Source organism: Equus przewalskii, chromosome 3 (genome assembly GCF_037783145.1).
Source record: "Equus przewalskii isolate Varuska chromosome 3, EquPr2, whole genome shotgun sequence".
NCBI lineage: Eukaryota > Metazoa > Chordata > Mammalia > Perissodactyla > Equidae > Equus > Equus przewalskii.
Window position 1 is genome coordinate 21,806,109 of NC_091833.1, and position 25,754 is coordinate 21,831,862.

Sequence of the window (25,754 nt, forward strand, 5' to 3'; positions counted from 1 at the left end):
TTCTAGACCAGTGAGGAATCAAAATCCCCTTGGCTGCAAGTTCTTATGTTTATGGATCTTGGCACTGGCAGAAAAGGGTGCAAAAGTGATAAAGGCTAAACCAGCTCTGGTGCCAAGCAGCAAGTTAACACAACACTCACTATCCACGTTCCAGGATGGCTGTGGGAAATACGAATGAGTCAGAAGTGAGCTCACTGTAGCTTATTAAAAATAAAGATACAAGCATGAGATATGACTGATGGAGAGCCCTGTCCCAAAGAAAGCAAGCCAACTCACAGATGCTATCTGAGCTTAAATACAAAGATTGAAACAGACTCCTTACTGCTGCAGGTGTCCACACTACCCAGGGAGCCAAAGGTAAGGTCTGGTTTGTGCCCAGCATGGGTCACTCATTTAAAATACTCTCTACTAAAACCCACATTTGCACCTCATCATTTGACCAAACCAATGGACAAAGCAGGGCACAGAATTTTTAACTTTATTATCACCTACTGAGCTATGATACAAACCAATCAAAAACATTAAAGAAAAGTTGCTTGAAATAGGTATGTACAGATGCACTACACAGAAGCCAAAGTCCTATGTTCCGACCTCAAAGCCATCCCTGTGGGCAAGGATGGCCTTAGCTGGGGGCAAAACAGCACATAAGTTACAACAGTTTAGAGTCTCATCCATCAAGGAAAGCAGCAAACTGCAGCCAATGGGCACCAAGAGTTTATCTGAGATCAGTTTTTAAAGGTTCTCTTAATCATAAAGTTTTCAAATGAAAAGAGGAAACCTTCTCCTGTAGGCTTTCCAGCTCACTACTCAAGAGACTTGAGTACTTCTATTAAGGCAACTGGAAGCCCACCTTAGCCTTGAATGGTGACTTCTGCCCAATATGTGGCCTGTCCTTCCTTTGCCAGTAATGCCATCGAACAGAACATGCTATGGGGAAAAACAGGAAGTTACATAGTGCTGCCCTCTGGTAAAAGGGAAACAGCACTCAGAATAAAGCAAAAGGCCACAGAGGGCTCCCTGAGAATCCAGTAGAACTAAGAGAGGCCTTCAACTTTCCAAATAAACTTTGTAACTGGATCCAGGTGGAACAGTGCCCTGCAGCAAGGAGTAGTGTATATGCCAATGAGAGGACCGACCCAGCTTCCAAGAACGATTACAACGGCTTCCTGAGTCATTTCTCTCTCTCCCATTCACATTAGAGTGAGAAAATAGACACCTTGGCCTTGATTCTCACTCACCACAAATGCCTCTGTACAGAGGGTTTATTTCTAAGTCTAGAACCTCAGCACAGGGCTGAGACACTTCATGAAGTACTCTCTACCACTGTCCAGTCATCTTTGGCAGCTCTCCCTACCTGCTTTCACCTTCTCACTCCCCTGTGGAAGGAGCGTGGGATGGGTGAGGAGAACCTGGGATCACACTGACAAGAAACGGACAAGCTCAGCTGCCAGGAGCCAGATGCTCCGGCCTCATAGTGTCTCCAGTCGTTAGTCTCCTAGGAGCAGTAGAGAACTGGAAAGCAGCAGAATTTGGTAGAACAGGAAGAGAGCCCAGAGGAAGAGTGTGCTCAGTCATGATTAATAGATGAAACAATTTCATGGAGATTCTTTGTTACAAGGAGAAACTGCTCAGTCTCAACTCCCAGAACTTGGATGTTGCCTGGTTTGAGAGGCCTATGTTTTCTTTTTCAACTCTTCAAATCTCCGGGAAAGATCATCAAAGTCAATATCCTCAGATGCTGAGGTGTTGGCACCAGCAGATGCAGTTGGTAGTGTGTCTGGCACAGATGGCAACTCTGGCAGTACGAAGTTGTCGTAGGTATCTACAGGTCTGAGAGGGGGCTTTGTAGAGGCTTCTGGCTTGGGTCCAGGACCTAATTAAATCAGGGCAAGGAGCACAGTGTTACAAACTCCATGGAAGAGGCTCAGATCCTCAAAGCCCCAATTTCTTTTGGCAGAAACAATAAAACAAAATACAGGGGGAAACACTGGTTTTTTTGGTTTTGTTTTGTTGAGGAAGATTAGCCCTGAACTAACATCTGCCGTGAATCCTCCTCTTTTTGTTGAGCAAGACTGGCCCTGAGCTAACATTTGTGCCCATCTTCCTCTATTTTATATGTGGGCCGCCTACCACAGCCTGGCTTGATGAGCAGTGTGTAGGGCCGCACCCAGAATCTGAACTGGCGAACCCCGGGCCACTGAAGAGGAGCACGTGAACCCATCCGCTACACCACTGGGCCAGCCCCAAAACACTGTTGTTTTTTTTTAAAAAAAGATTACTATTTAATTCTTAAGGGAATGAAAATTTTCAGGACAATTAACATATACATTTTCTAATTATAATTGAATCCTATCTGTTTTACTTTCCTATGGTGAGAAAAAAGTTTAAGGAAAAGTCAAAGTGTGGTGAATGGGGCTAGGTACACAGACCATTTATTTAAACAGACTATCTCCTTCCACAAAGGTCTGCTCCCAAAACAACTAAGTCCAAGGAGTGGTACTAGAATTCCGCTAGGATAAGCTACTCTTTCAGGCTTAGGAGAAAAAAATTTTACAGGGAATGTTAAACGTCCATCTTGTTTGATGTAATAAGATCTGATCGGTGTTTCTAGTCTTCTGTTTTGTATTTTACTAGTTAAAATCATCGTCCTCTCTACCTACTGTTATGTTTCCATTTATATGTAAGTTCTAGAACAGGTAAACATAACTATAGTTTTAGAAAATAAAAGCAGTGCTTGCCTCCTGGGTAGAGGGTCCCATGGAATTGACTGGAAAGGAACACAAGGGAACTTTCTGAGGTGATGGAAATATTCTATACCTTTACTGAGGTGGTAGTTACATATATATATATATCAAAATTCATCAAAATATACACTTCTCTGTTATTTTTTGTATGTAAATTATACCTCAATAAAACAACTGTCTTCAATTTTAAAAATTATCCCTCTCTGGGTTTCTGGAGTGCTGATGGTGTTTATCTTTTGAGTGGATGTTTTGTGAAAAGTCACTGAGCTATTCACTTATGATTTGTGCCTACTTCCTCCTCTTTATTGCCCAAATTTAAAAAATATACATTTTTTTTTTCTATTTTCAGGCATAATGGAAGTTGAAGCAGCAGGAACGTAAAGAACTTGAAGGTGACTGAAAAACAGAAACTGAAAAAATAACAATGAGTAAAGAATAATGATACCACTGACAGAACATGGAACCTGGGAGCCTTTATGGGGCCAGGAAAGATCTTTACTTTTTGGAAGAGTGCAATCCTGAGTTTTTGCCATACTGCATTTGGGGAGAGGATAGGGCATATGGGTAGAATGCCATGGATGTGAAGACAGTCTCTGAAAGAGGAGCAGTAATGAGAAAACAGCAAAGGGTTCAGCACTGAGCCTTGAGGGTTTCTGACTCACACTCACCGACAATCTGTGCAGAAGAGACATTCTTATCAGCATTAATGTCATCAACCTGAAATACAAAGACTGTTATCAGAGAAGAAAGCAATGGCATCACTAAGAAAGTACTGAGACTGGTATAAGCCCATGTTTTCCGAAAGCTAAGCAACTCAGCAAAAGCAACAGACCCTGCTCCAAAAAAACTGCCCCTCCACCCCCCATACACCTTCCTGATCTTCTTCCAACCAGACAGACACCATGTAGAACTCTTAACTGCCAAGCAGAGAAAAAGAAAATTCTTGCACCATAACACCTCTCTTTAATCGGATACCTTCACCTTCCAGGCAGAGAGAAAGCACTAAACTACTGAATTCATCTCCAAGAACCAAGTCCTCAAACACCGATGAAGATCATCTACCTCATTCCTAGAAACAGTTGTGGGTGACGCTTCAATGTGTGCAAGACCGAAACATAAGAAAAACTCAGGCCCAAGGTAAAAACCAAAAGAAAGAACACTAAGCAAGCTTAGGAACAGCAAGATCTCCCAGATAAATAATTTCCCTAGCAAACACGATGCCAATTCGTTTTCTCAGTAACGTATCAGATGGAAACAGGTCACAACAGGCACATACTAGCTGAGGAAATAAGGCTGGCAGAAAACAAGTCATCTAATTCTGAACCAAAGCTGTTATGACCACCTATAATTCAAACCATCATTACCATATTAGTTATTTACAGCAAGCTTTAACTACAAAAGACTAAAATGTAAAACTAAGGCTACAAGCTGAAATTTACTAACTGGACACTTCTAAGACAAAAAAATTTGGTCGCTTTTCCTTTACACAATGTTGAGAATTTATAAAACTGGTATTTTAATTATTATGATATTCTAGCACCAAGACTACCCTAACTCAATGTGATTCTCTGCCTAGTTAGTCCCCAAAAAAGACTAGTTAAGTGCCATACTAGAACTTTCTAAGAGATCTGCAGCTCCTTCCTGATTCCTGGCTTAAGTGCAAACAAAGCATTGCCACCAATGATGCTGCCACCACCACCACTCCCCATTTCCATGGTAATGTTAAAGCAACACAAGAACCCAAAGCAAAAGCAATGCCGATACTAGGAGTTGATCAAAATGTTGCCTTCCCTGTGGCCATTATTTTGCTCTCTCTTCACGGGATTCACTCTCCTGCTGCTTATAAAAGAGGCTCAGGCACTTACAGATTCATACGAAGGGGGAGTTGCTGGTATCTGAGGTGGATGAATATTGGGAAAGGCCTGATAAGTCCCCACTGGCAATCCATTGAAATCCGACTGCAAGAGGAGAAGGGCAATATCAGAGACATTGCCCCCAATTTGCAATTTGAGGTTTGTGTATGGGAAGGGAGAAAAATCTATATATTCTCTCTCTCTCTCTATATATATTCAACAGCCCCAGAAGAAAAAAAAGCCCAAAAGGACCACATGGGCTCAGAAGAATTCCAGATTTTTAAAGATGTGTAGCCAAAAGGCTGTTCTTCAAGTTACTAAATCAATTGCTTCAGTGTCTACAAGGGCAGATTCTAAACAGACTTCCTTACGAGCAATGACCTTCATCTTCCTGTCTACAAAGTTTTTTCTACCTGGTAATATGAGGTTAATCATTTTTGGAAAAACCTACTGGTATGCCTCCAACAGGTGCCAAAGGTGTTCAGTAAACCTACATGGAAAAAAGAGTTTTTCTAGCACCATCTCTCTGGATTTTCCCACTTCATTACCTGCAGCTGAACCAAAAGAATTTCTCCAAATCCCAGTGGGTTTTTTTCCCCACAATATGGTCACTGAGCTAATACCAAATGTTCTTACTGCTAAATCCTTTTGACAAGCTACAATTTCTGAGTGTATTCATAGAGCCAACCTGTCATCTCCTGTTACATTTTCGAGAGTTTACATACACATTTATATGTATACTTACTGGTCCCTTTGGAAGTGGGTATGAGAAAGGAGTATTTGGAGATGGCATGGGCATGGGCATAGGCATTGGCACTGTTCCATCAGGTCCACCAACTGGTGCTGTGAACCCCCCTCCTCCTCTTCCAGGGCCCCCTTTCTTCACATCATCTGTGAATCCAACATCAATAAGATCTGTCTCTACCCCAGGAGGAGCTTCTGCCTGAGAAAAAGAGAGAAACTCGTATCATTAACCTATATCACAGGCCAGGTTCCCGGGGAAGCAGACTCTGAGATGGAGAGTAGCAAGAAGGAAGTTTACTGAGGAGGTCTCTTGGAATAATAAAGACCTGTGGGGAAGTGAAGGAAGCAGGGCTGGACAAAGGAAGAAGTTGGGCTGCAATGCAGTCACAACAAAGGCCTCAGCCAATTCCCCAGGGAGCTCTGGAGCTGGGATGGGCCTGCAGCAGGTGTTCCCGACTGGGACAAAGGGGCAGAGTCTTTAAACCCCAGTGCTGACCAGTAACTGAATACAGACAGCCCCCAGGAAAGACTTTGGGTGAGGCAGCTTTCTTCTGAGGGCCAGTGCTAGATGAACGCTCAACTGTGTGTAAGTCACTGGTCATCAATATTCTCAAGAGCTGGGGGAACAAATGCTTTTGTTCTGAAATGTGTATCTGGGGCTGGAGAGGGTTGTCTGAGCAGCATACCAAAGCATCCACTACACTCCATCAACCTTAACTGAGTAATGATTATTCACATATTTGCCTTTCATACACTCTAAGCTTTGTGTGTATATATCTCTCTATTCTCAGCTTTGTGTGCACTGTCTGGTACATGGGAGGCACCCAATAAATGTTTCAGAATCTGTCTGGGTCTGGAGACATTTCTCGCTGCCCACAGGGGGACTCTCAATTCCTTGAACTTCATCAAAAAACACCAATAATGCCATTTTATATTTCTATCAAAGTTTGTACCTTTTCAAGTGCTTTCAGTCATTTATCTCATCTGATCCTTAAATTCTCTGTGAGAAAGGCAGGCGTATTTATTATAACCCAAAAAGGCACTAACTGGACAAAGGCTTAAACTCTCACATACAAACTTTAATGCAAAAAATATGGTTATTTTTCAAAGAAAGTGCTATCTAGAGACTCATTTTCCTTTGTACTTTGAGAGGCTCTAAACTTACCATGACCACAGAGTCAGGCTCATAGGGCACGTTGTAGTTCTTGGCAATTTCAATCAGGTATCTCTCCACCAGGATTTTGGGTGGGGCTTCCACACTCAGTTTGTGCATTAGCTGTAAGTAAAAGACTCACAGTTAAGATCTATACTAACCAGCCTAAGCCTAACGTGTCTCACTTTAAATTTTGTTCCTGTCGTTTTACAGGTAAATTGAGGAAGAGAAAAGGTTCAGACCAGTTAAATTACTTTCAGTCACAAAGCACAGTACAAAATCCATCTCTCTCACATTCTCTAGTTGCATATAACCCACGTGTTGGTAAAGACTGACACTGCTGCCTTCCACATTTGAATTCGTCCACCCTTCTCCCCACCTCACTTCTACCTCCACAAAGGACAAACAAGGGGCACAAAGGACAGAGGCAAAATCAGGAATGACACAAAATGACAGCCTCACAATCAGACATGTAGGGCAGGGGTAAGAAGCTGACTGCAAAGACAGCCAGAGAGCCACCTTCTCACCCCATAAAATGTGCAACCCTACATTAACTCAGCCATACAGTGGTGCCCTCTAGAATCACTGCAGGCAATAAAATAACCTGCCCCGACCAAGCCCACTGCTTCAGCTTTCAGAAGTATGTCTGTTACCCTGTCATTCACAGTTCCGATCTGATTGGTCCTACATAACTTGCCATATTCCTTGCTATACTTGGCACAGAGCTGATCAGCAACCTACAAAGAAAAAAGAAGAGTAAATAAAAGTGGACACCACTCCCACAGACTGCTTCAAGCTTCCCCCTATCAAGAGTAAATATGCTTCTATTATAGAATTTCAAAAAAACCAGGGTCTGTAAAAACTTAAGGGGTACATATTAATTAAGATATTTGTTTATCCATTCATTCACTGAGCTGCAACCATGTGCCAAACTCTATATAAACATTATGATATTCACTGTAATGTAATGATGGACAAAAAGAGACATTGTTCCTACTACAGTCTTATAGTCTCTGAGGGAAACAGTCATTACTCAAATAATCACACAGACAAAGGTACAAATTGGCAGCTGTGATAAGTGCCACCAAGGGACAGTATACTACACAATCAATGGCTTATAACAGTAGAATCAGATCTGATCAGAAACGTCAGGTAAGGGTTCCTGAAGAAAATGCGCTTCACTGAGATGTAAAGGATGATTAAGAGTTAACTAAACAAGGAGGGAAGGAAGAGTACCCAGGGGAAAAAACCAGCATGTGGGGCTGACCCAGTGGCAAAGCAGTTAGGTTCGCACATTCCACTTCAGCAGCCCAGGGTTCGTGAGTTCGGATCCCAGGCATGGACCTATACACCACGCACCAAGCCATGCTGTGGCAGCATCCCACATACAAAATAGAGGAAGACTGGCACAGATATTAGCTCAGGGACAATCTTCCTCAAGCAAAAGAGAGGAAGATTGGCAATAAATGTTAGCTCAGAGCCAATCTTACTCACCAAAAAAATTTTTTTAAAAGGCAAAGACATAAAAAATAGGAGAGAAAACAACACAACTGAATCTGTATCCTAGCAGTCAGTACCATATCCATGTTGTGACAGGCCGTTTTTTAGTTATTGTCTGTCTCTTCCACTAGAGTCTAAGCTACAAGAGCAGTGCTAGGGTCATATTTTGCTCACCACTGTACTCTCAGTGCCCATCTAGCTCATAACATCCACTCAATAAATATTTGTGGAATCAATGAAACAAAACATCTGTCACTTTAAATTAATGTTATTTTAACTTTACTGGTTTACAGTTGTATAACAACTTCTCTATGTATATACAGCAGTCCCTCCTTATCTGCAGGAACACATTCCAAGACCCTCAGTGGATGCCTGAAATCACAGATAGTACCAAACCCTACCTATGATACAATTTAATGTATAAATTAGGCACAGTAAGAGACTGAAAACAATAAGTAATATAAAATAGAACTATAAGAATATACTGTAATAGAAGTTATGTAAAGGTGGTCTCTCTCTCTCAAAATCTTACTATACGGTACTCACACTTCTTGTGATGATGTGAGATGATACAATCCCTATATGATGAGATGAAATGAAGGGAATGATGTAGGCACTGTGATAGAGTGTTATTTTCAGACCACAGTTGACTGTGGGGTAATTGAAACCATGGAAAGCGAAACCTCCGATAAGGAAGAACTACTGTATATTGAAATAACGTTATAATAAAAATAATTTAAGATAAAATTGAGGGTACATGAAATTTTGTTCCTTAAAAAATTATTCAAGTTTGTAAAACACTGTTCTGTTCTATGACATAAGCCCTAAAAAGGATCCAGAAGCAAATTTACAAAGCCTGTTTCAAAGGCAGCATGAGAAGAGAACAAAATACCTGGTCAAATAAGCAGAAGTTAATTAACCAACCATTCTAACAACATGAAAAACAACAGACATCACTGAAACTGGTTGTACTCACTATCTTCAACTCAGCCACTTCTGATTGGAGTCGAGGAGCAGCCCAGATCAGTGTAGACACAGATTCAGCCAGACCAGAATCTAGCTCCCTAATTAAGGAAAAAAATAAAATTTAACATTTTTTAAAACAAATCAACAAGACTCTGGCATTTGTATCATATACTTCATAGCCTCTAAAGCTATTTCACGAGTCTCCCTGGATTCTCACAATAATTCTAGCCATCTTCATCATCCTATTGTACTTTTGGGGAAACTATAAGTGACAAACCCAAGGTCACAAAGTCAGGAAATAGTTGAGCCAAGACTCAAACTTAAGCCTCTTGATTTCAGCTTCTGTATTTTCTTTTCAACAGTAGCCTACATTGAGATCAGGTCTTCAAGTCAATGGGAGGAAAAAGGTCCTTGGGTACATAAAGTAGTCCCTTAGTGCTAGCTCCCTACATGTAGGAAGAAACCAATAATTACTCCTTTCTCAAATTCCAGAGCTGATTTGATTTAGGTCCTCGAATCAAAACATTTTAGTTCATTACAGTTATACGAGTAAGTTCGAGAAATACGCTGAACAACACTGCGCCTATGGTTAACAATACTATATTATGCATTTAAAAGTTGTTAAGAGGGTAGATCTCATGTTAAGTGTTCTTACCCAAAAAAAAGGGACACAAGAAAACTTCTGGAGGTGACAAATGTTTATTACCTTGATTGTGGTAATGTACACAAGTATACGCATATGTCCAAACTCATCAAACTGTGTACATTAAATATGTACAGTTTTTTTCTAAATCAATTAAACCTCAATGAAGCTTAAAAAAAAAAAGAAAAGACAAAATATCTTACTTCATAGACTGGATGAGGCCAAACCGAGCCAGCAGCAGGTCACAGTACAGCTCCAGGATCTCCATGGCCTCCACGAGGTAGTCTTCTCGGATAATGTGCTCCACTCGGATCCGAGCTCGTTCATCCTTGCCGGCAGCCAGATAGTCAGCAATCTCTTTCCTCGCTTTCTGGGCCAGTTCCGCTAAGGCACAAATCCCACTCCAGTCACAGAGCAATAGTACACTGGGCCACGACGAGCAGGCAGACCTCACCCCAACAGAGAGAAGTGGATATTTCTACTATATCCTAGCTCACTCTCTCATAGCAAACCTAGTCCTATCTCATCTAGTCTAGAATTCGCTACTTAGTGTAGGTGAGAATATTGTTTGCGTAGCCAGAAATTTCTACCTCAGGAGTCACGTTATCTATTCTATCACAACAGAGTAAGTCCCTTTCCCTGCAACAAGGTGATTCAGCCTAACTTATCACAAAGAGCAGCAGAAATGTATCCAAAGCTTAAAGGATATGGGATACCTCAGGCTTCACAGTACCAGCCTGAAGGAGCCACTACTGACGTGCTGGAACCCAGTGATGTATTTTGGGAAAGAACACATAAGACAATCAACCATTACTCACTTTTTTTTTTCTCCAATAGTTTAAGACGGTTTATGACTAATCTCAAATTGACTCGTAAACGTTCAGCTTTAAATCCAGAGCCCAGCATGCTGTGCTGTTCCTCCTGAAAAAGATAAGAAGCACAATGACTATTTTCAAGTTAAAGATAGTTCAGAAAGTAACACCAGATAGGGGGTGGATTATGTGACACTGTAAACTAGAGTGGGCTTCTAATACAGGCCAAAGGACATGATGTGATCGACATTTTTTAAAGATCATTTGGCTGTTGTGTGGAGAACTGATTAGGGGAGGATAATTAAGGAAGGAAGAGGACCAAGGAGAAGGTTATTACTATAGTCCAGACAAGAGATGGAATGGCTTAGACTGGGGTAGTTAGCAGTGGCAGGGGAAGAAGTAGATTCAAGATCTATCTTGAAGGCAGAGCTGAAAGGACTTGGTGATGGATGAAATGAGTATCTACGTATTGGTGTAGGAGTGGGGTGACAAAAAGACAAAGAAGCAGGAAGGCCTCCTACTTCTCCCAAAAATCTCATCAGCAATAGTGATAGGACAAGATGATCAAACTTAGGGCCAAATTCAAAAATATTCTCACCTTAATTCCCCAAATCCCCCTACTAAGTCTCTGCCTTTGGGAAAAACCTAGTGCCCAAAATCACAGAAACATCATTAACATCTACTCAAATACAAAGAAATACACAAGGGGGTGAAAAGTCCAAAAGAAAAAAAAAGCTGCTCTATAAAATTCGACAACAGAAGGCTATTTACCAAGACTTTCACTGAACAGCAGAGTTACAGTCAACAAAACCACTCCCTTCCACCCACAAGACTTTAGGGTATACCATTGTGCATTGACCACTGTGCATTCTGTGCACAATGTCTTTTTCTCTCAATTAATTCTGAACTCAAACTTCAAAACATGCAACATCCAAATGAAAGTTAGGCCTAACAGTTACCAAAGAACAGACAAACCAAAAAAAAAAAAAAAAAAAAAAAAATCCACTGTAAGAAAAACAATAGGAATAGCATTTATCTGCTTGTGCATAAACCACTAATAGAAAATGTCAGAGGTATTATCCTTTCATGAAATTGCCTCCAGAAGCCTTTATACTACATTTAACAATTAACCCAAGTCCTAGTTTACAAAGGGGCTTGTCTGTCACAAAATATCTGGAATCTGTTATACTGAGTTACGTTCAATCCCTTCAAGAAATATTTACTGAAATAAATATTTGTCTCTATGTCAGACAATGGTTAGACGCTGGAGATAAAAAAAATAAATAAGGCACAGTCCTTGCCCTCAAAGGAACTTATATTCTACTAGCAACTACAGTATTGTTTGGTAAAGACTATAATGCTAGAATGGTTCCCTATCGGAAGTGATTTTGTCTCCTAGGGGACATCTGGCAATGACTGGAGACATTCTGGGTTGTCATGATTGGAAGGGATGCTACTGGCATCTGGTGGGGAGAGCCCAGGGATACTGCTAAACATCCTACAATGAATGGGACAGCCCCCACAACAAAAAATTATCCAGCCCAAAATGTCAGCAATGTCAAGATTAAATAACCTATTCTAGAGAAAACACACCCAACTTGCTTAGGGACATTACAGAATGCTTTCCAGGAGAAGACAAAGCCTAAGCTGAGTCCTAAGGACAAACAGGATTATTTGAAAGGTAAAAAGAGAATGTGACTATCCCAGACAGAGGGAGCAGTATGTGTAAAATCCACGTACCAGAGAGAACAAGAAGCTAAGAAACACAGGTTCAATACAACTGAAGCATGGTATAAACTACAGTTTATGTCATAACATATCTCTCACATTCATAACTTCAAAACTTCAATTCAACAATATATAAGACGTCAGGTGCTGTAGCAGTTTCTGGTGCTAGCTAGATCCAGACAGTATCCTTGTTGTCATGGCATTCATAAGCAGTGATGGATGGGAGGTAGAAATCGACAGCCAGAAAAACTAATACTATCATTTAACTAGGCACTTGCTCAAGATCAGCCAGCAACTGATCAGAGATAATAAAGATAAGAACAAAACCTAAGTGTGTCTGAATTCAAAATCCAAGTAAATCTTAATCATACACTATATCATTTTCAGCACTAAAAATTGTATTACTATATATATATGCTTTTTTACATAAGTCAGTATCTCTTTATCTTTTTCCTATATTTTATATTCTACAAATTTAATGGCAATTACCATGTAGTAAAACATACAATATATATTTTTAATCCCCTTCAACAAATATTTATTGAATGCCTACTACACTGTGGCAGGCCTGGACACAGACTGGTATGGATAAACAGACATGCTCACTGCCCTTATGGAGTTTAGAGTCCAGTTAGCCAAACTCATTACACGAGTAATTATACAAATAACAGCTGTGGTAAGCGCCACAAAGAAGAAAGTGGTGCTCTGGAGTTTATTATAAGGGTATTTGACCTCTTCAGCTGCTTGCTTGGATACTCTCTCAAGGATAAAAGATAACAAAATAGAGGATCTAATACAGTCACAAGTTATGACAGAAGAATGTCAAGATTTCTCTGTGGTTCTTAAGTAGTCTATAAGCACCAATTTTGTGATGTGTCAATACCTGAAGACAACACTTTTGTCAAGTCTGTATTTTAAATATTTTCAGGAGGCTTAAAAACATATACATTTTGACCTAGTAATTCTATTCCAAGGAACTTAACCTAAGAAAATAATTAGAGCTTCACGCACAGACTTTTATATAAAATATTTATCAGTACACTTTGAGACCAAAAAATTGGAATAATGAACTATATGAATAATGAACTAACATTGTTTATTAGTTAAATTATACTATATTTATGATAGAATTTTACATGGCTGCTAGAATATTTTTAAAAAACATTTACTGACAAGAGACTATATTAATGATATTAGTTAAAAGAGCAGAACTACATACGTAGTATCACCCTAAATTCTGAGTTTAAAACAAAAAGCACAGGGGCCGACCCCAAGGCATAGTGATTAAGTTTGGCATGTTCTGCTTCAGCAGCCCAGGTTCAGATCCCAGTCATCAGCCATGCTGTGGCAGCCACCCACATATAAAGTGGAGGAAGACTGGCACAGATATTAGCTCAGGGCTGATCTTCCTCAAGCAAAAAAAGAGGAAGATCAGCAACAGATGTTAGCTCAGGGCTGATCTTCCTCAGCAAAAATAAAAGTGTATATGCATAGACAAAGGCTGGACTAAAAAAAAACGTGATTTAGTTATTACTATATGTAAACTCTTTTCAAATCCAAGAAATTTAGACTACCATTAAAGCTAATGCTAAAAACTAAATCCACCTCGGAAAGCATATAATTTGGAACTTCTATCAAGAGACAAAGAGGGGCCAGCCCCGTGGCCAAGTGGTTAGGTTCGTGTGCTCCGCTTTGGCAGCCCAGGGTTTCGCTGGTTACGATACTGGGCACAGATGTGGCACCACTCGTCAGGCCATGCTGAGGCGGCATCCCACATGCCACGACTAGAAGGACCCACAACTAAAAAATATACAACTATGTACCAGGGGGCTTTGGGGAGAAAAAGTAAAAATAAAATCTTTAACAAAAGAGACAAATAATACAAATATATTCATTTATCTCCTTAGAAAAGCAAAATAAAACATTAACTCACCAAAAAATATTAATAATCAAGATTAATGTATCAGAATAGGTATCTAAAGAGAGCTAGACACTGAAAGACACAAAAGTGCTAATGGAGGAGACAAGTAACAAAGGAGTGGCTTTAGCAACATGAAGAAACTCCAGAGGGTGTACAGGCATCTTTATTTATTTCACACATTTGCCTTAGGTGGCTCAGCATCCACAAATGCTAGTTTGGGACCATAGTGAACCAGCCTGGAAAAGAAAGGATCCCAAACTATCACAAAAATACGGACTTTGAAGAAGAAAAGCACTAAAATTCTCTGAAAGAGGAGCTCAACAAATGTTTTATGCTGCAAACAGAAATCCAATTCTGTTAAGGAAGTTGAAAATATTGAAGTGTGGCAAAGTTGTTTTTATTTCACTGTCAATCTTTCGGCTGGGGATGTTTAGGGGAGAGAAACACCCTCAAAAGTCTACTGTAAACCTACTGTAGAAGGCAGAGAAAAATAAACCCAAGTTACCAATCTTATGAATCAGTAATAACATTTATTTGTTCAAATCTATAAAAGTAAGTAAAATCACAAGGCCCTTTCAGGGACTCTAACAATCAGGGTTCCAGCTGGAAACGGATGGCATGCACAAACTGGGTAATTTCAGTAGAATTTAATAAAGAGACTATTTAAAAAGTTGTAGGTAAGGTTTAGAGAAACCAATAAAGGATAGTATATTGCCCCAGAACCATTAACACATCTAGGCCTGAAGGGGCAAGATGAAGCACTGGTATATGGAGAGGATAGCTACATGAAGAGAGCCACCAGACAGGAATCATGGTTATTCGTAGAGGTATGCCGACAACTGCAGCAACTTGGCAGGGAAGGAGCAGGGGAATAAATGTCTAGCCCTCATTCCTCCCGTCCTCTGGTCTCCTGTTGGTACCTCCCATCTATGCCCAACTGGAAGCCCAAAAGCAAAGGGGCCCATAGACACAGTGCACATGGGTGAACCTCCAGGGACATACATCAGAGGGAGAGGGATGGCATGTGGCTCTGGAGGAGAAAACAGAAGATATTCGGCACAAAGACTATATTTACACAAGACCAAAGAAAGAAGCCAGGACCTAGACCTACCAAAGCAAACTCCAGATTTACACGGTATTAAGACTTCAGCTAACTAGAAAACTGAAGCTTAATGAATTGTCTAAAAAATGAAAATTGCGTTTTATATGTCCTTTCTACAATAATAAATATAGTACAGTGAATAAAATTCAAGTTCTTACAATATAATCTCTGAAGTCCCTTCCAATCCTAAGATCCTGCAGGATATTAGATATCCAACTGTAGTAAATTATATGGAATAGGGGAAAAGGCATAGACAATTGAGGTTAATCCTCAAGACATCTCTTAGAAATCTTATTTTAAAAGAATAACATCACTTTCCTGGAAAAACAAATGCAGCAATTCATTTTATTGATTCTTTTGCTCAACTAGTATTTATTAAGCATTTTACAACATAAAAGAAACTGTGCTAAGTTCTGTAGATAAAAATATTTAGAAAAATCAGTCTTCTTTCTAATACACACACAAAATTTTCAAATCCATAAAAGAACGAAAACATACAGAATATATAAAGAACTTCTACAAGTCAACAATAAAAAAACAACCTGATTAAAAAATGGGCAATGCACTTCGAAGAGACATTTCTCCAAAGATGATACGTAAATGGCCAATAAGCATATGAAAATATGCCCAATATCACTAATCATTAGAGAAATGCAAGTTAAAACCACAATGAGCTATCACCTCACACTCATTCGGATGGCTACTATTAAAAAAAAAAACAAAAACAGGAAATAACAAGTGTTGGCAAGGATGTAGAAAAACTGGAGCCCTTAAGCACTGTTAGGAGGATTGCAAAATGGTGTAACCACTATGGAAAAAAGTATGGTGATTCCTTAAAAAACTAAAAATAGAACTATCATAAGATCCAGCAGTCCCACTTCTGGGTATATATGCGAAAGAACTGAAAGCAGGGTCTCAAAGAGATATTTGTACACTCATGTTCATAGCAGCATTATTCACTACAGCCAAGAAGAGGAAGCAATCCAGATGTTCACTGACAGATGAATGGATAACCAAAATGTCCTCTGTGTGTGTATACAACAGAATATGACAATAGTCTAATAGTCTATGTCGTAGCATGTGACAGGATTTCCTTCCTTTTTAAGGCTGAATAACATTCTATTAGTCTAGTAGTATTCTAATAGTACTAGTCTATTAGTATTTAATAAAATGTACGCCTTGATGTACAAGGTAAATGTATGAATATACTTTAGGGTTCAGTAATTCCATTCCTGGACATATACCTCCAAAGAAATCTGTACAGAGGACTATGAAGACACATGTATAAGGATTCTGTGGTAGTAGTGGGGTGGAGGAATGCTAAGTGTCCACTACAAGAGGAGAGATAAAATGTGACAGAAGCATATGACGGAATACAATGCAGCACTCAGAATTAATGGACTAGCTATACTTACAGCAACATGGGTAGTCCTTAAAAACAGAAGCAAAAAAAGGTAAAGGACAGGATTCCAGGTGCAGTGTCTCTCTCACTGAATGAAGCTATAAAACTTGAACAGAATGTATAGAGCAGCTATTCTAGGACTCTGAAAAGTAAATAATAGCAGCTAGATGGAGAAGATCAGAATTTGAAGTACCAATAAAGTGGCAGTGAGTGTATCTCATTTTTTCACCTGTTATTCCCTGGCCTAGATGCAAGGTAGCCTGAAACCCAGGAAGTGAGCATTGGCACAGACAGGAAGAGCAGCAAGAGAAGCTCTCCAGTCAATGCTTGAGAAGGTGAAAGGTGACCCCTGGGACGGACAGAGAGTGGATGAAATACACCAAACCTGGACTCACATGGGAAAAGACAATCAGCACACATCAATGCTGAGATTACAAAGATGTTGGAATTAACTGACAAAGACTTAAAAGCAATTACCATAAAAATGCTGCAACAACTAAGGGCAAACACTCTTGAAATGAATGGATAGAAAATCCCAGTAAAGAAATAAAAGATATAAAGAAGAAACAGAGAAACTTCAGGACTGAAAAACACAGTAACAAAAGAAACTCACTATATGGGCTCAATTAGCAGAATGGAAATGACACAGGAAAGAGCCACTGCACGGGAAGATAGATCAATACAAACTAACCAATCTGAAAAACAGAGATTGAAAAACAAAGATAAAAAACTGAAAAAAGTGAACAAAGCCTCAGAGATCATGACAATAGCAAAGGGTCTAACAGTTGTGTCATTAGAGTTCCAGAAGGATGGGAGAAACAGTACAGTACCAAAAAAAAAATTTCAAAAAAATACTGTCTGAAAACTTCCCAAATTTAGCAAAAAATATATACTTACAGATTGAAAAAGCCTGAGCCAGCCCTGATGGCCTAACGGTTAAAGTTTGGTGTGCTCTGCTTCAGCGGCCCAGGTTCAGTTTCCAGGTGCGGAACCACATCACCCGTCTGTCAGTAGGCATGCTGTGGCAGTGGCTCAAACAGAACTAGAAGGACTCAGAACTAGAATATACAACTATGTACTGGGGATTTGAAGAGAAAAAAAAAGAGGAAGATTGGCAATAGATGTTAACTCAGGGCAAATCTTTCTCAGCAAAAAAAAAAAAAAAAAAAAAGCTCAGGGAACTCCAAACAGAATAAACCCAAAGAAATTTATGTCCAGACTTGTCGTAATCAAACTGCTGAAAACTAAAGACAAATTTTTAAAATATTGGAAGCAGCCAGAGAAAAATGCATTACCTATAGATGACCTATTTAAATGACTATTAATTTCACATCAGAAACCATGGAAGCCAAAAGGAAGTGGAACAGTATTTCTAAAGTGCTGAAAGAAAAGAACTGTCAACCCAGAATTCTATATCCAGTGAAAACATCCTTCAGAAATGAAGGTGAAATAAAGTCATTCTCAGATGAGAGAAAACTAGTAAGAGAATTTGTCACCAACAGACTTGCTCTAAAGAAGTTTTCCAGGGGCCAGCCCTGTGGCCAAGTGGTTAAGTTTGTGCACTCTGCTTCAGCGACCTGGGGTTCACTGGTTCAGATCCTTGGTGCAGAGCTACGCACCGCTCCTCAAGCCATGTTGTGGAGGCACGCCACATAGAAGAACTAGAATGACCTACAACTAGGATATACAACTACGTATTAGGGCTTTGGGGAGAAAAAAAAATTTTTTTAAAAGAAAGTTTTCCAGGCTCAAGGAAGTAATATCAGAAGGAAATATGGAACATTAAAATAAAGGAAGAAATGAAAAATATCTCTATCTTACATTACAGAAATGGCAACTGTCTGGGGAAATATAATAGGTCTTCTCTTGAATCTCTTAAAATGTATTTTCCAGTTAAAAGGAAAACTAATAACATTATCTAACAGGGTTTTCAACATATGTAGATGTAATACATAAGAAAACCACAACATAATCAGGTAAAAGGGGCAGGGCAAAGGGACCTACGTGATATTTCTATATTTCACAAGAAGTGGTAACATACTGACTCCAAGTAGACTGTGAAACGTTAAGTACATCTATTGTACTCCCTAGAATGACTAGTAAAACATACTATAGAAAAAAATACTAAAAAACTCAACAAATTTTAAACTAGAATACTAAAGTGTTCAAATAACCCAAAAGAAGGCAGGAAAGCAGAAAGAGAAAAGAAAAACAGGGGGAACAAACAGAAAATAAATAATAAAATGGAAGACCTAAATTCAAAGATACTAATTACATAAGTAACTATATAGAAATAGTCTAAACTCAACAATTAAAAGACAGAGATTGTCAGAATGGTCCAAAAAATGATCCAACTATAAAATGCCAACAAGAAACTCACTCCAATACAGTAATACATGTAGGTTAAAAGTAAAAAGATGAGGGGCCAGCCCGGTAGCGCAGCAGTTAAGTTCGCACAGTCTGCTTTGGCAGCCCAGGGTTCGCCAGTTCAGATCCCAGGTGCTGACATGGCACTGCGTGGCAACCCATGCTGTGGGAGGCGTTCCACATATAAAGTGGAGAAAAGATGGGCATGGATGTTAGCTCAGGGCCAGTCTTCCCCAGCAAAAAGAAGAGGATTGGCAGCAGTTAGCTCAGGGTCAATCTTCCTCAAAAAAAAAAAAAAAGTAAAAGGATGAAAAAAGGTATACCATGAAAACACTAATCAAAAGAAAGTTGGAAGTTTGTACCTTTGACCCCTTCCACCCATTTCAGTACAAACTCCCAGTTATAAAACAAACACATCATGAGGATGTAATGTACAGCATGGTGACTACAGTTAATAATACTGTACTGCATATTTGAAAGTTGCTAAGAGAGTAGATCTTAAAAATTCTCATCACAAGAAAAAAAAACTTTGTAACTATGGATGGTGACGGATGTTAACTAGACTTACTGTGGTGATCATTTCTCAACATATAAAAATATCGAATCACTATGTTGTACATCTGAAATTAATATGTTATATGTCAATTATACCTCAACCAAAAAAAAAAAGAAAGTCGGTAACGTTAGACAAAGTAGACTTCAGAGGAAGGAAAACCAGGAGTACAAAGGGACATTATAGAACGATAAAATGGTGAATGCACCAAGAAAGTATAACAATCCTAATAGTGAATGCACCTAACAACAGAGCTTCAAAATACATGAAGAACTGAAAGATAGGGAAGGAGAAATAAACAAATCCTTACTTATATTTGGAGACTTCAACATACCTCCCACAGTAATTGATCAAACTAGTAGACAGAAAATCAGCAAGAATATAGAAGAACTGAACACCAAAAATGACCAACTGTATCTCACTGATATTTTCAGAACACTCCACCCAACATAGCAATGCACATAGAACATTCACGAATGTAGACCATTTCCAGGGTGATAAAACAAACCTTAACAAATTAAACAGAACTGAACCCACACAAAGCATGTTCTTTAACCATAATGGAATTAAGCTAGAAATCACTAACGAGAAAGATAAAATCTCCAAACACTTGAAAATTAAGCAACACACTTGTAAATAATCCATAGGTCAAAGAGGAAGCTTCAAGTGGAATTTTTTTTTTAAAGTTTAAACTGCAAGAAAACGTAAATTAATATATAATATCAAAATTTCTAAGATGTAGCTAAAGCAGTGCTGGGGAGAAATTTACAACACTAAATGTTTATATTAGAAAAGAAGAAAGGTCTCAAATTAGTAATCTAAGCTTGCTCCATAAGGAACCATAAAAACAGCAAAATTAACCCAAAGCAAGCAGAAGGAAACAATAAAAACAAGGCAAAAACCAATGAAATTGAAGAGAGGAAAAATAGAGAAAATCAAAGCAACCAAATCCTGGTTCTTTGAATAGATTAAAAAAAAATTGATAAATCTATAGCAAACCAGCTCAAAAAAAAGAGAAACAAATTATCAGGAATAAAAGAGGAGAGAATATCACTAGAGAGCCTATAGACATTAAAAGAGGACATCGTTACTCACTTATACCTAAGTTTGACAATAAGACAGAACGGATAAATCTCTTAGAAACTCAATTTACCAAAACTGACACAAAGAAACAGAAAATGCAATCACCCCATATATATTACAAAAATTGAATCTAACATTAAAAAACATTTCCAAAAGAAAATTCTGGCCCAGGTGGCTTCTCTATTAAACAGTTAAGGAAAGTTGGCACCAATATTCCATGAGCCCTCACACCTCCTAAGGCCGGTCTGAGAATTAAATAAAAATCTGCAAAGAATTAAGAATAGTGCCTGGTACATAATAAGTACATAATAAGTGTTATACATACACCGCAAGCACCGTATAAACATTTGTTAAATAAAATAAATTCCAGTCAACAGACCCATTCTCAAAGAAAAGGTCTTGGCTCATCATCTAAAGATTAGCTGATAAATGGCCTTTAAATCACACGTGGATCAGCTGCTCATGTGCCCTTCTCAGCCCTTTCCAACCCCTCACTTCACCCCAATCCCTCACTTTACCCCAATCCTTAACATTGGAACAACAAACTCATCTAGTCCCTCTTTAATCATTCAGCTCCAGGAGCCTTTTAAAACTGAACAATCTCTCGGGGCTGGCCCGGTGGTGTAGTGGTTAAGTGCCTTGGTGGCCAAGGGGTTTGCAGGTTCGGATCCCAGGTGCAGACCCAGCACCACTTGTAAAGTCATGCTGTAGAGGCATCCCACATAAAATATAGGAAGACTGGCACAGATGTTAGCTCAGGGACAATCTTCCTCACACACACACACACCTGAATAATCTCTTCATTCTGAATAAGAGAAGGTGTAAAACCATGGATGGAATCATTCTCCACGTTATTTGGGGGAGAAGGGAGAGACTGCTGCACCTCAAAACAGCTGCGCAAAATAGTGAAGCCGCCCGAGGGTAGAATTCCTGAAAACTCTAAAGTAGCTAAAAATAGCAAAAAAGACCCTGAAGTCCTAAGGACCAGCTTTAGAGTCTGCAGCTGCAAAAGTACCAAGTGGGGAAGTGGGGCAGCAGAGTCAATACTGGCTAGAATGATATTTTGTAGCACATAGGAAAACTTTTGTACTTGAAATGTATTATTTTATTTATCCTAAACACTTCTTTCTTGTAAAGTGAGGGATATGAACAGATTTAGGTATGACCACTGTATTGCAGCCATGAAGATGTGACATCAAGAGTACAAACAAGCTAGAAGGCATTTCCAAGATAATATAGTCCAACCCTTAAAGCCATTTCAATTACAGAATGCCAAGTTTACTGTATTTTCACACCATAAACTGTAATCAAATCTTCACTGAATCTTTAGCAAGACTGAAAACTTAACAAAGGACCACAAAACCAGTAGCATCATGTGTAACTCACAAGAAAAGTACAGCCTTCAGAATCAAAGACCATCAAGATTTTCTGGAAGGAGCAACAATTACTGAAATGTGTAGGCACTATGAAAGAATCTTCATCTGAACTTGTTTCTCAATAAAATTAATATAAAAAACATTACAGAAAATTCATTGGGTATACTTTTTACCAAGAGCTTTTCTTAAGGCATATTTTTACAAAGCTGTAATCATGGACTCTGACACTACTGAATCCTTTTATCACGTAACATCATATCTGTTATAGTCTCTATAACCTTATTTCAATGGCTGCCTTATATTCCACTGAGTAATAATTTAATTAATTCCCCAACCTTTTGACATTTATATCATATAAATAATGCTGAAATTAGCATTCATGTGCATACCATTTTTCCTGTATTTGAAATTATTTCAAAAGACTACACTGTTTTTCAGTTTTATTTTTTACATCACAATAGACTACACATAACTGGGACTTGATTCTGCCTTTAAAGGAATGAGAGCTTAAATTAAGTATTCTAGAGTTGGGGATTCTGGCACTCCTGATCATTTAGAAGCCAGAGGCACAAGACAAGAGGGAGAATGAAAACAAATAATTTGGACAAAATAATACTACTACTTTAAAAGTGAGAAGATTTAAGAAACTGGGTGACTTTAAAACGTAATACTAAGGTCTCAAAACATTCCTTTATCCCCTAATACAAGGATTTTACCAAGTCCTCCTATTCCAGAAGACGTGGTTCTGAGGAAGCTGTAAAAACAAAATTTCTCATGGACTATTAGATTGTAAGTAGAGGAGTCAAAAGGCTCCTACTTGTGGGGGAGGGAGGATGTATCTATATCCACATCTATGTATCAACCAGTATTACTCTATTAAGTACATACGTAAGGTACGGCGCAAAAACGAAACAAAATTAGCCCTGAATTGATGGTTGATGGAGCTGGACGAGAAGAGAATTCATTATACTCTTTACTTCCGTGTTTGAAATTTTCGGAATAAAAAGTTAAAAGAATAATAAATACATAAACATGACAGAAGAAACTACAATCGTCCAAAGGAGTTAAGCACAGCTCAATTTTAATTTTACTCCTACAGAGAGTGCAAGCGGCCGTGTCTTTCCCATTATCTGACTGCAGGCGGATCCCGCGGGTCCCGATCCCGGGAAGAGTTCGCACCGGCCGAGTTCCCAGCCCTCCCTCCAGCACCGGGGAGCGGACGCCGGGAGCACCGAGAGGAGGAGGCGAGGACAGCGCCGCAGGCTCCTCACCAGGGCTCTCGTCGGACAGGTGGGGCCGGCGGGAGGGGCGGAGGCGGCGGCCTGCAGCAGCTTAAAAAAAAGGCAATTTCCTCCGGACACACCGGGCCCAAGTCCGGGCGCCCCAGGAACCAGCCCAGGAGGCCGCCCGCCCGGGGGAGGCTGCCGGGTTCGGAGGCGACCCGACTCTCTCGGGCACTAGAGATCCGACCCGCCCGGAGTCTCTCCGAGCCAGAGGAGCCGGAGTAGGAGTGTCGCCGAGAACGCAGACCGAGCCCTGTCACCGGCGGGTGGCCGAGCCGAGGCGTTTCCGCCCCAGGGAAGAGACGCCTCGGGGCAGGGAGGGCAACAGGAAAGTTTGGCGGCTTCGAGTATCCGGGACCGAGGTCTCCAAGCAACTCGCGCCCCGCCACGCCCTCGACCCCAGGCGGCCGCCCGCGCCGCGGCCTCTCGGGCCTGACCTCCGGCCTGACCCTCACATCCAAGATCCTTCCCTTTCTCTCGTCTGCCACCTCAGGATCGTTTGAACCCCAGGCTGAGGACTTCTAGATGCGGAGGGCGCAGTGCGAGGAGGCGAACAAAGATCCTCGATGCTGAGATGCCACACTTACCTGGCCGAACCAAGGCGTGAAAAAGGCAGAGACGGACTTCACAAGGCAGGCGCAGCATCCAAAATGGCGGCTCCTTCGGCCTCAGCACAGCCAGTGCGGGCGGAGGGATCCGCGGGACCGGGATAGCCACGCCCTCCTTCCCAGGGATTGGCTGTGCGGCCGCAGCGCCCGGGACCCACTCCCTGAGGGCCTCGGGGCTCCCTCACCCAGTGGCCTACAGAGCCGGCGCGGCTGCGGACGGGTTCCCTCGGTGGGGGTAGGGGTGGTGACGCGCGACACGTCATGCCACCTGAGTCACCTGCTAGGGGCGCACCCTGGGTTCTCAGGTCTCGCCCTGGGCGCAAGGATGCTGGCAACAGAGGCGGCTTGTTCTCCGACTCCGCGCCCAGGGCATTGTTCCGGATTGTTCCGGCCCCTGAAAAAACCGGCTCCAGTGGTGCCTTCAAAGACCCGGCGTTACTCCCTGAGATTCGCTCCCGTCCCTCACTCGACCGCGCTCGCTCTGGGGACTTTTCCCCGGAGTCTCGGTTTATTTCTTCCAAGAGGGAGTGGCCAAACAGGTTTCGAACTTCTCCAGCAGTTCACAGCTGTTTATCTCACCCTTTACCCTCCTCCGGTAGTCGCCCGTCATCTCGCCATCTACGCCCTCTAATCCTTCCAAGTCGATTGCCTTTCAGCCAATCTCTAACACTCTGTATTATTTAATTCTGTAATATGTTTCCCGAGCACCACGTTCTCTGGGAATTTACTTTATCTCTGTATTCAGGAAAGTTTTTTATTTGTTTATCTTTGTTTTTAACTGGAAAACCGTACTCTCAGCTTAGCGTTGGAAGGGGCTTCCTCGCGTCTTGGCTTTGAGGCGGTAATCCTGCCCCCTGCTGTAGAGGCTGCATCTACCGAGACCCAGACTGTGGTTTGCTAAATTGTGATGCGGTCATGTGACAAGGATGAAGCTACGGTTTACCATATGAGGTTTATGAATTTAGAAATACTGTGTCTTGTAACCACTTGCAGTATTTCTCAATAAAACCAGGTTCCAGAGTCTCAAAATACACAGTGCTTGGTTCCTTTTAAATGTGTGGATTTTTTCCTTCAGTAAATGCATGCATATAGAAATTTGAGTCTGTTCTGCAATAAGATAATGGCATCTTGAAAAAAAAAATGTGAGAGCAGACTGCTCGAATTTAATGAGCCTTAGAGACACAACAACCAAATGTAGTGTGTGGACCTTGTTTACTGATTCAAACAAACCAACTATAAAAGACATTTTTGAGACAGTTGGGGAAATTAGATGATGGATCGGGTATTTGCATACCAACTAACCAAAGAATTGTTATTTTTTTAAGCATGAAAATGGCATTAAGATTTTTGTAAGAAAATGTCCTTTTTTAAATTTTTAAGAACTGCATACTGTACATAGGGGTAAAGTGTCAGCAAAAATCTTGATAATTGTTGAAATGGATGATGGTTATTGTTGTACTGTTTTCTCTACTTTTAAGTATTTTTTCAAATGTTCATAGTCAATAATCAAGAGGTGGAAGCAACCCAACTGTCTATTGACTGATGACTGGATAAACAAAGTATAGTATGTACATACAATGGAATATTATGCAGCCTTAAAAAAGAAGGAAATTCTGACATATTACAACATGGATAAACCTTGAAGATGTCATGGTAAGTAAAATAAACCAGTCACAGAAGGACATATACTATGTGATTCCACTTAGGAGGTACTTAGGTCAAATTCAGAGAGGGAAAAAGTAGAATGGTGGTTGCCAGGGGCTAGGGGGAGGGGAGAGTGGGGAGTTTAATGGGTACAGAATTTCAATTTGGGAAGATGAAAAAGTTCTGGAGATGGATGGTGGTGATGGTTACACAACAATGTGAATGTACTTAATGCCACTGAATTGTACAATTAAAAATGGTTAAAATGGTAA

General features: G+C 40.3%; 1 protein-coding gene across 2 annotated transcripts; it reads right to left on the bottom strand.

Moving 5' to 3' along the window:
- Window positions 1–461: 461 nt before the first annotated feature.
- IST1 (IST1 factor associated with ESCRT-III) lies at window positions 462–24,712 on the bottom strand. 2 transcript variants are annotated; one of them, XM_070613830.1, is made up of 10 exons: window positions 23,818–24,712; window positions 10,422–10,524; window positions 9,807–9,987; window positions 8,971–9,058; window positions 7,148–7,231; window positions 6,507–6,617; window positions 5,343–5,540; window positions 4,610–4,702; window positions 3,413–3,461; window positions 462–1,873 (listed from the first exon to the last, which is right to left on the bottom strand). In XM_070613830.1, the coding sequence occupies exons 2-10, from the start codon at window positions 10,507–10,509 to the stop codon at window positions 1,674–1,676; spliced, it is 1,092 nt and encodes a 363-aa protein (XP_070469931.1). In that variant the 5' UTR covers window positions 10,510–10,524; window positions 23,818–24,712; the 3' UTR covers window positions 462–1,673. The 2 variants fall into 2 exon arrangements, with proteins under 2 accessions (XP_070469931.1, XP_070469932.1); XM_070613831.1 differs by lacking the exon at window positions 4,610–4,702.
- Window positions 24,713–25,754: the final 1,042 nt, after the last annotated feature.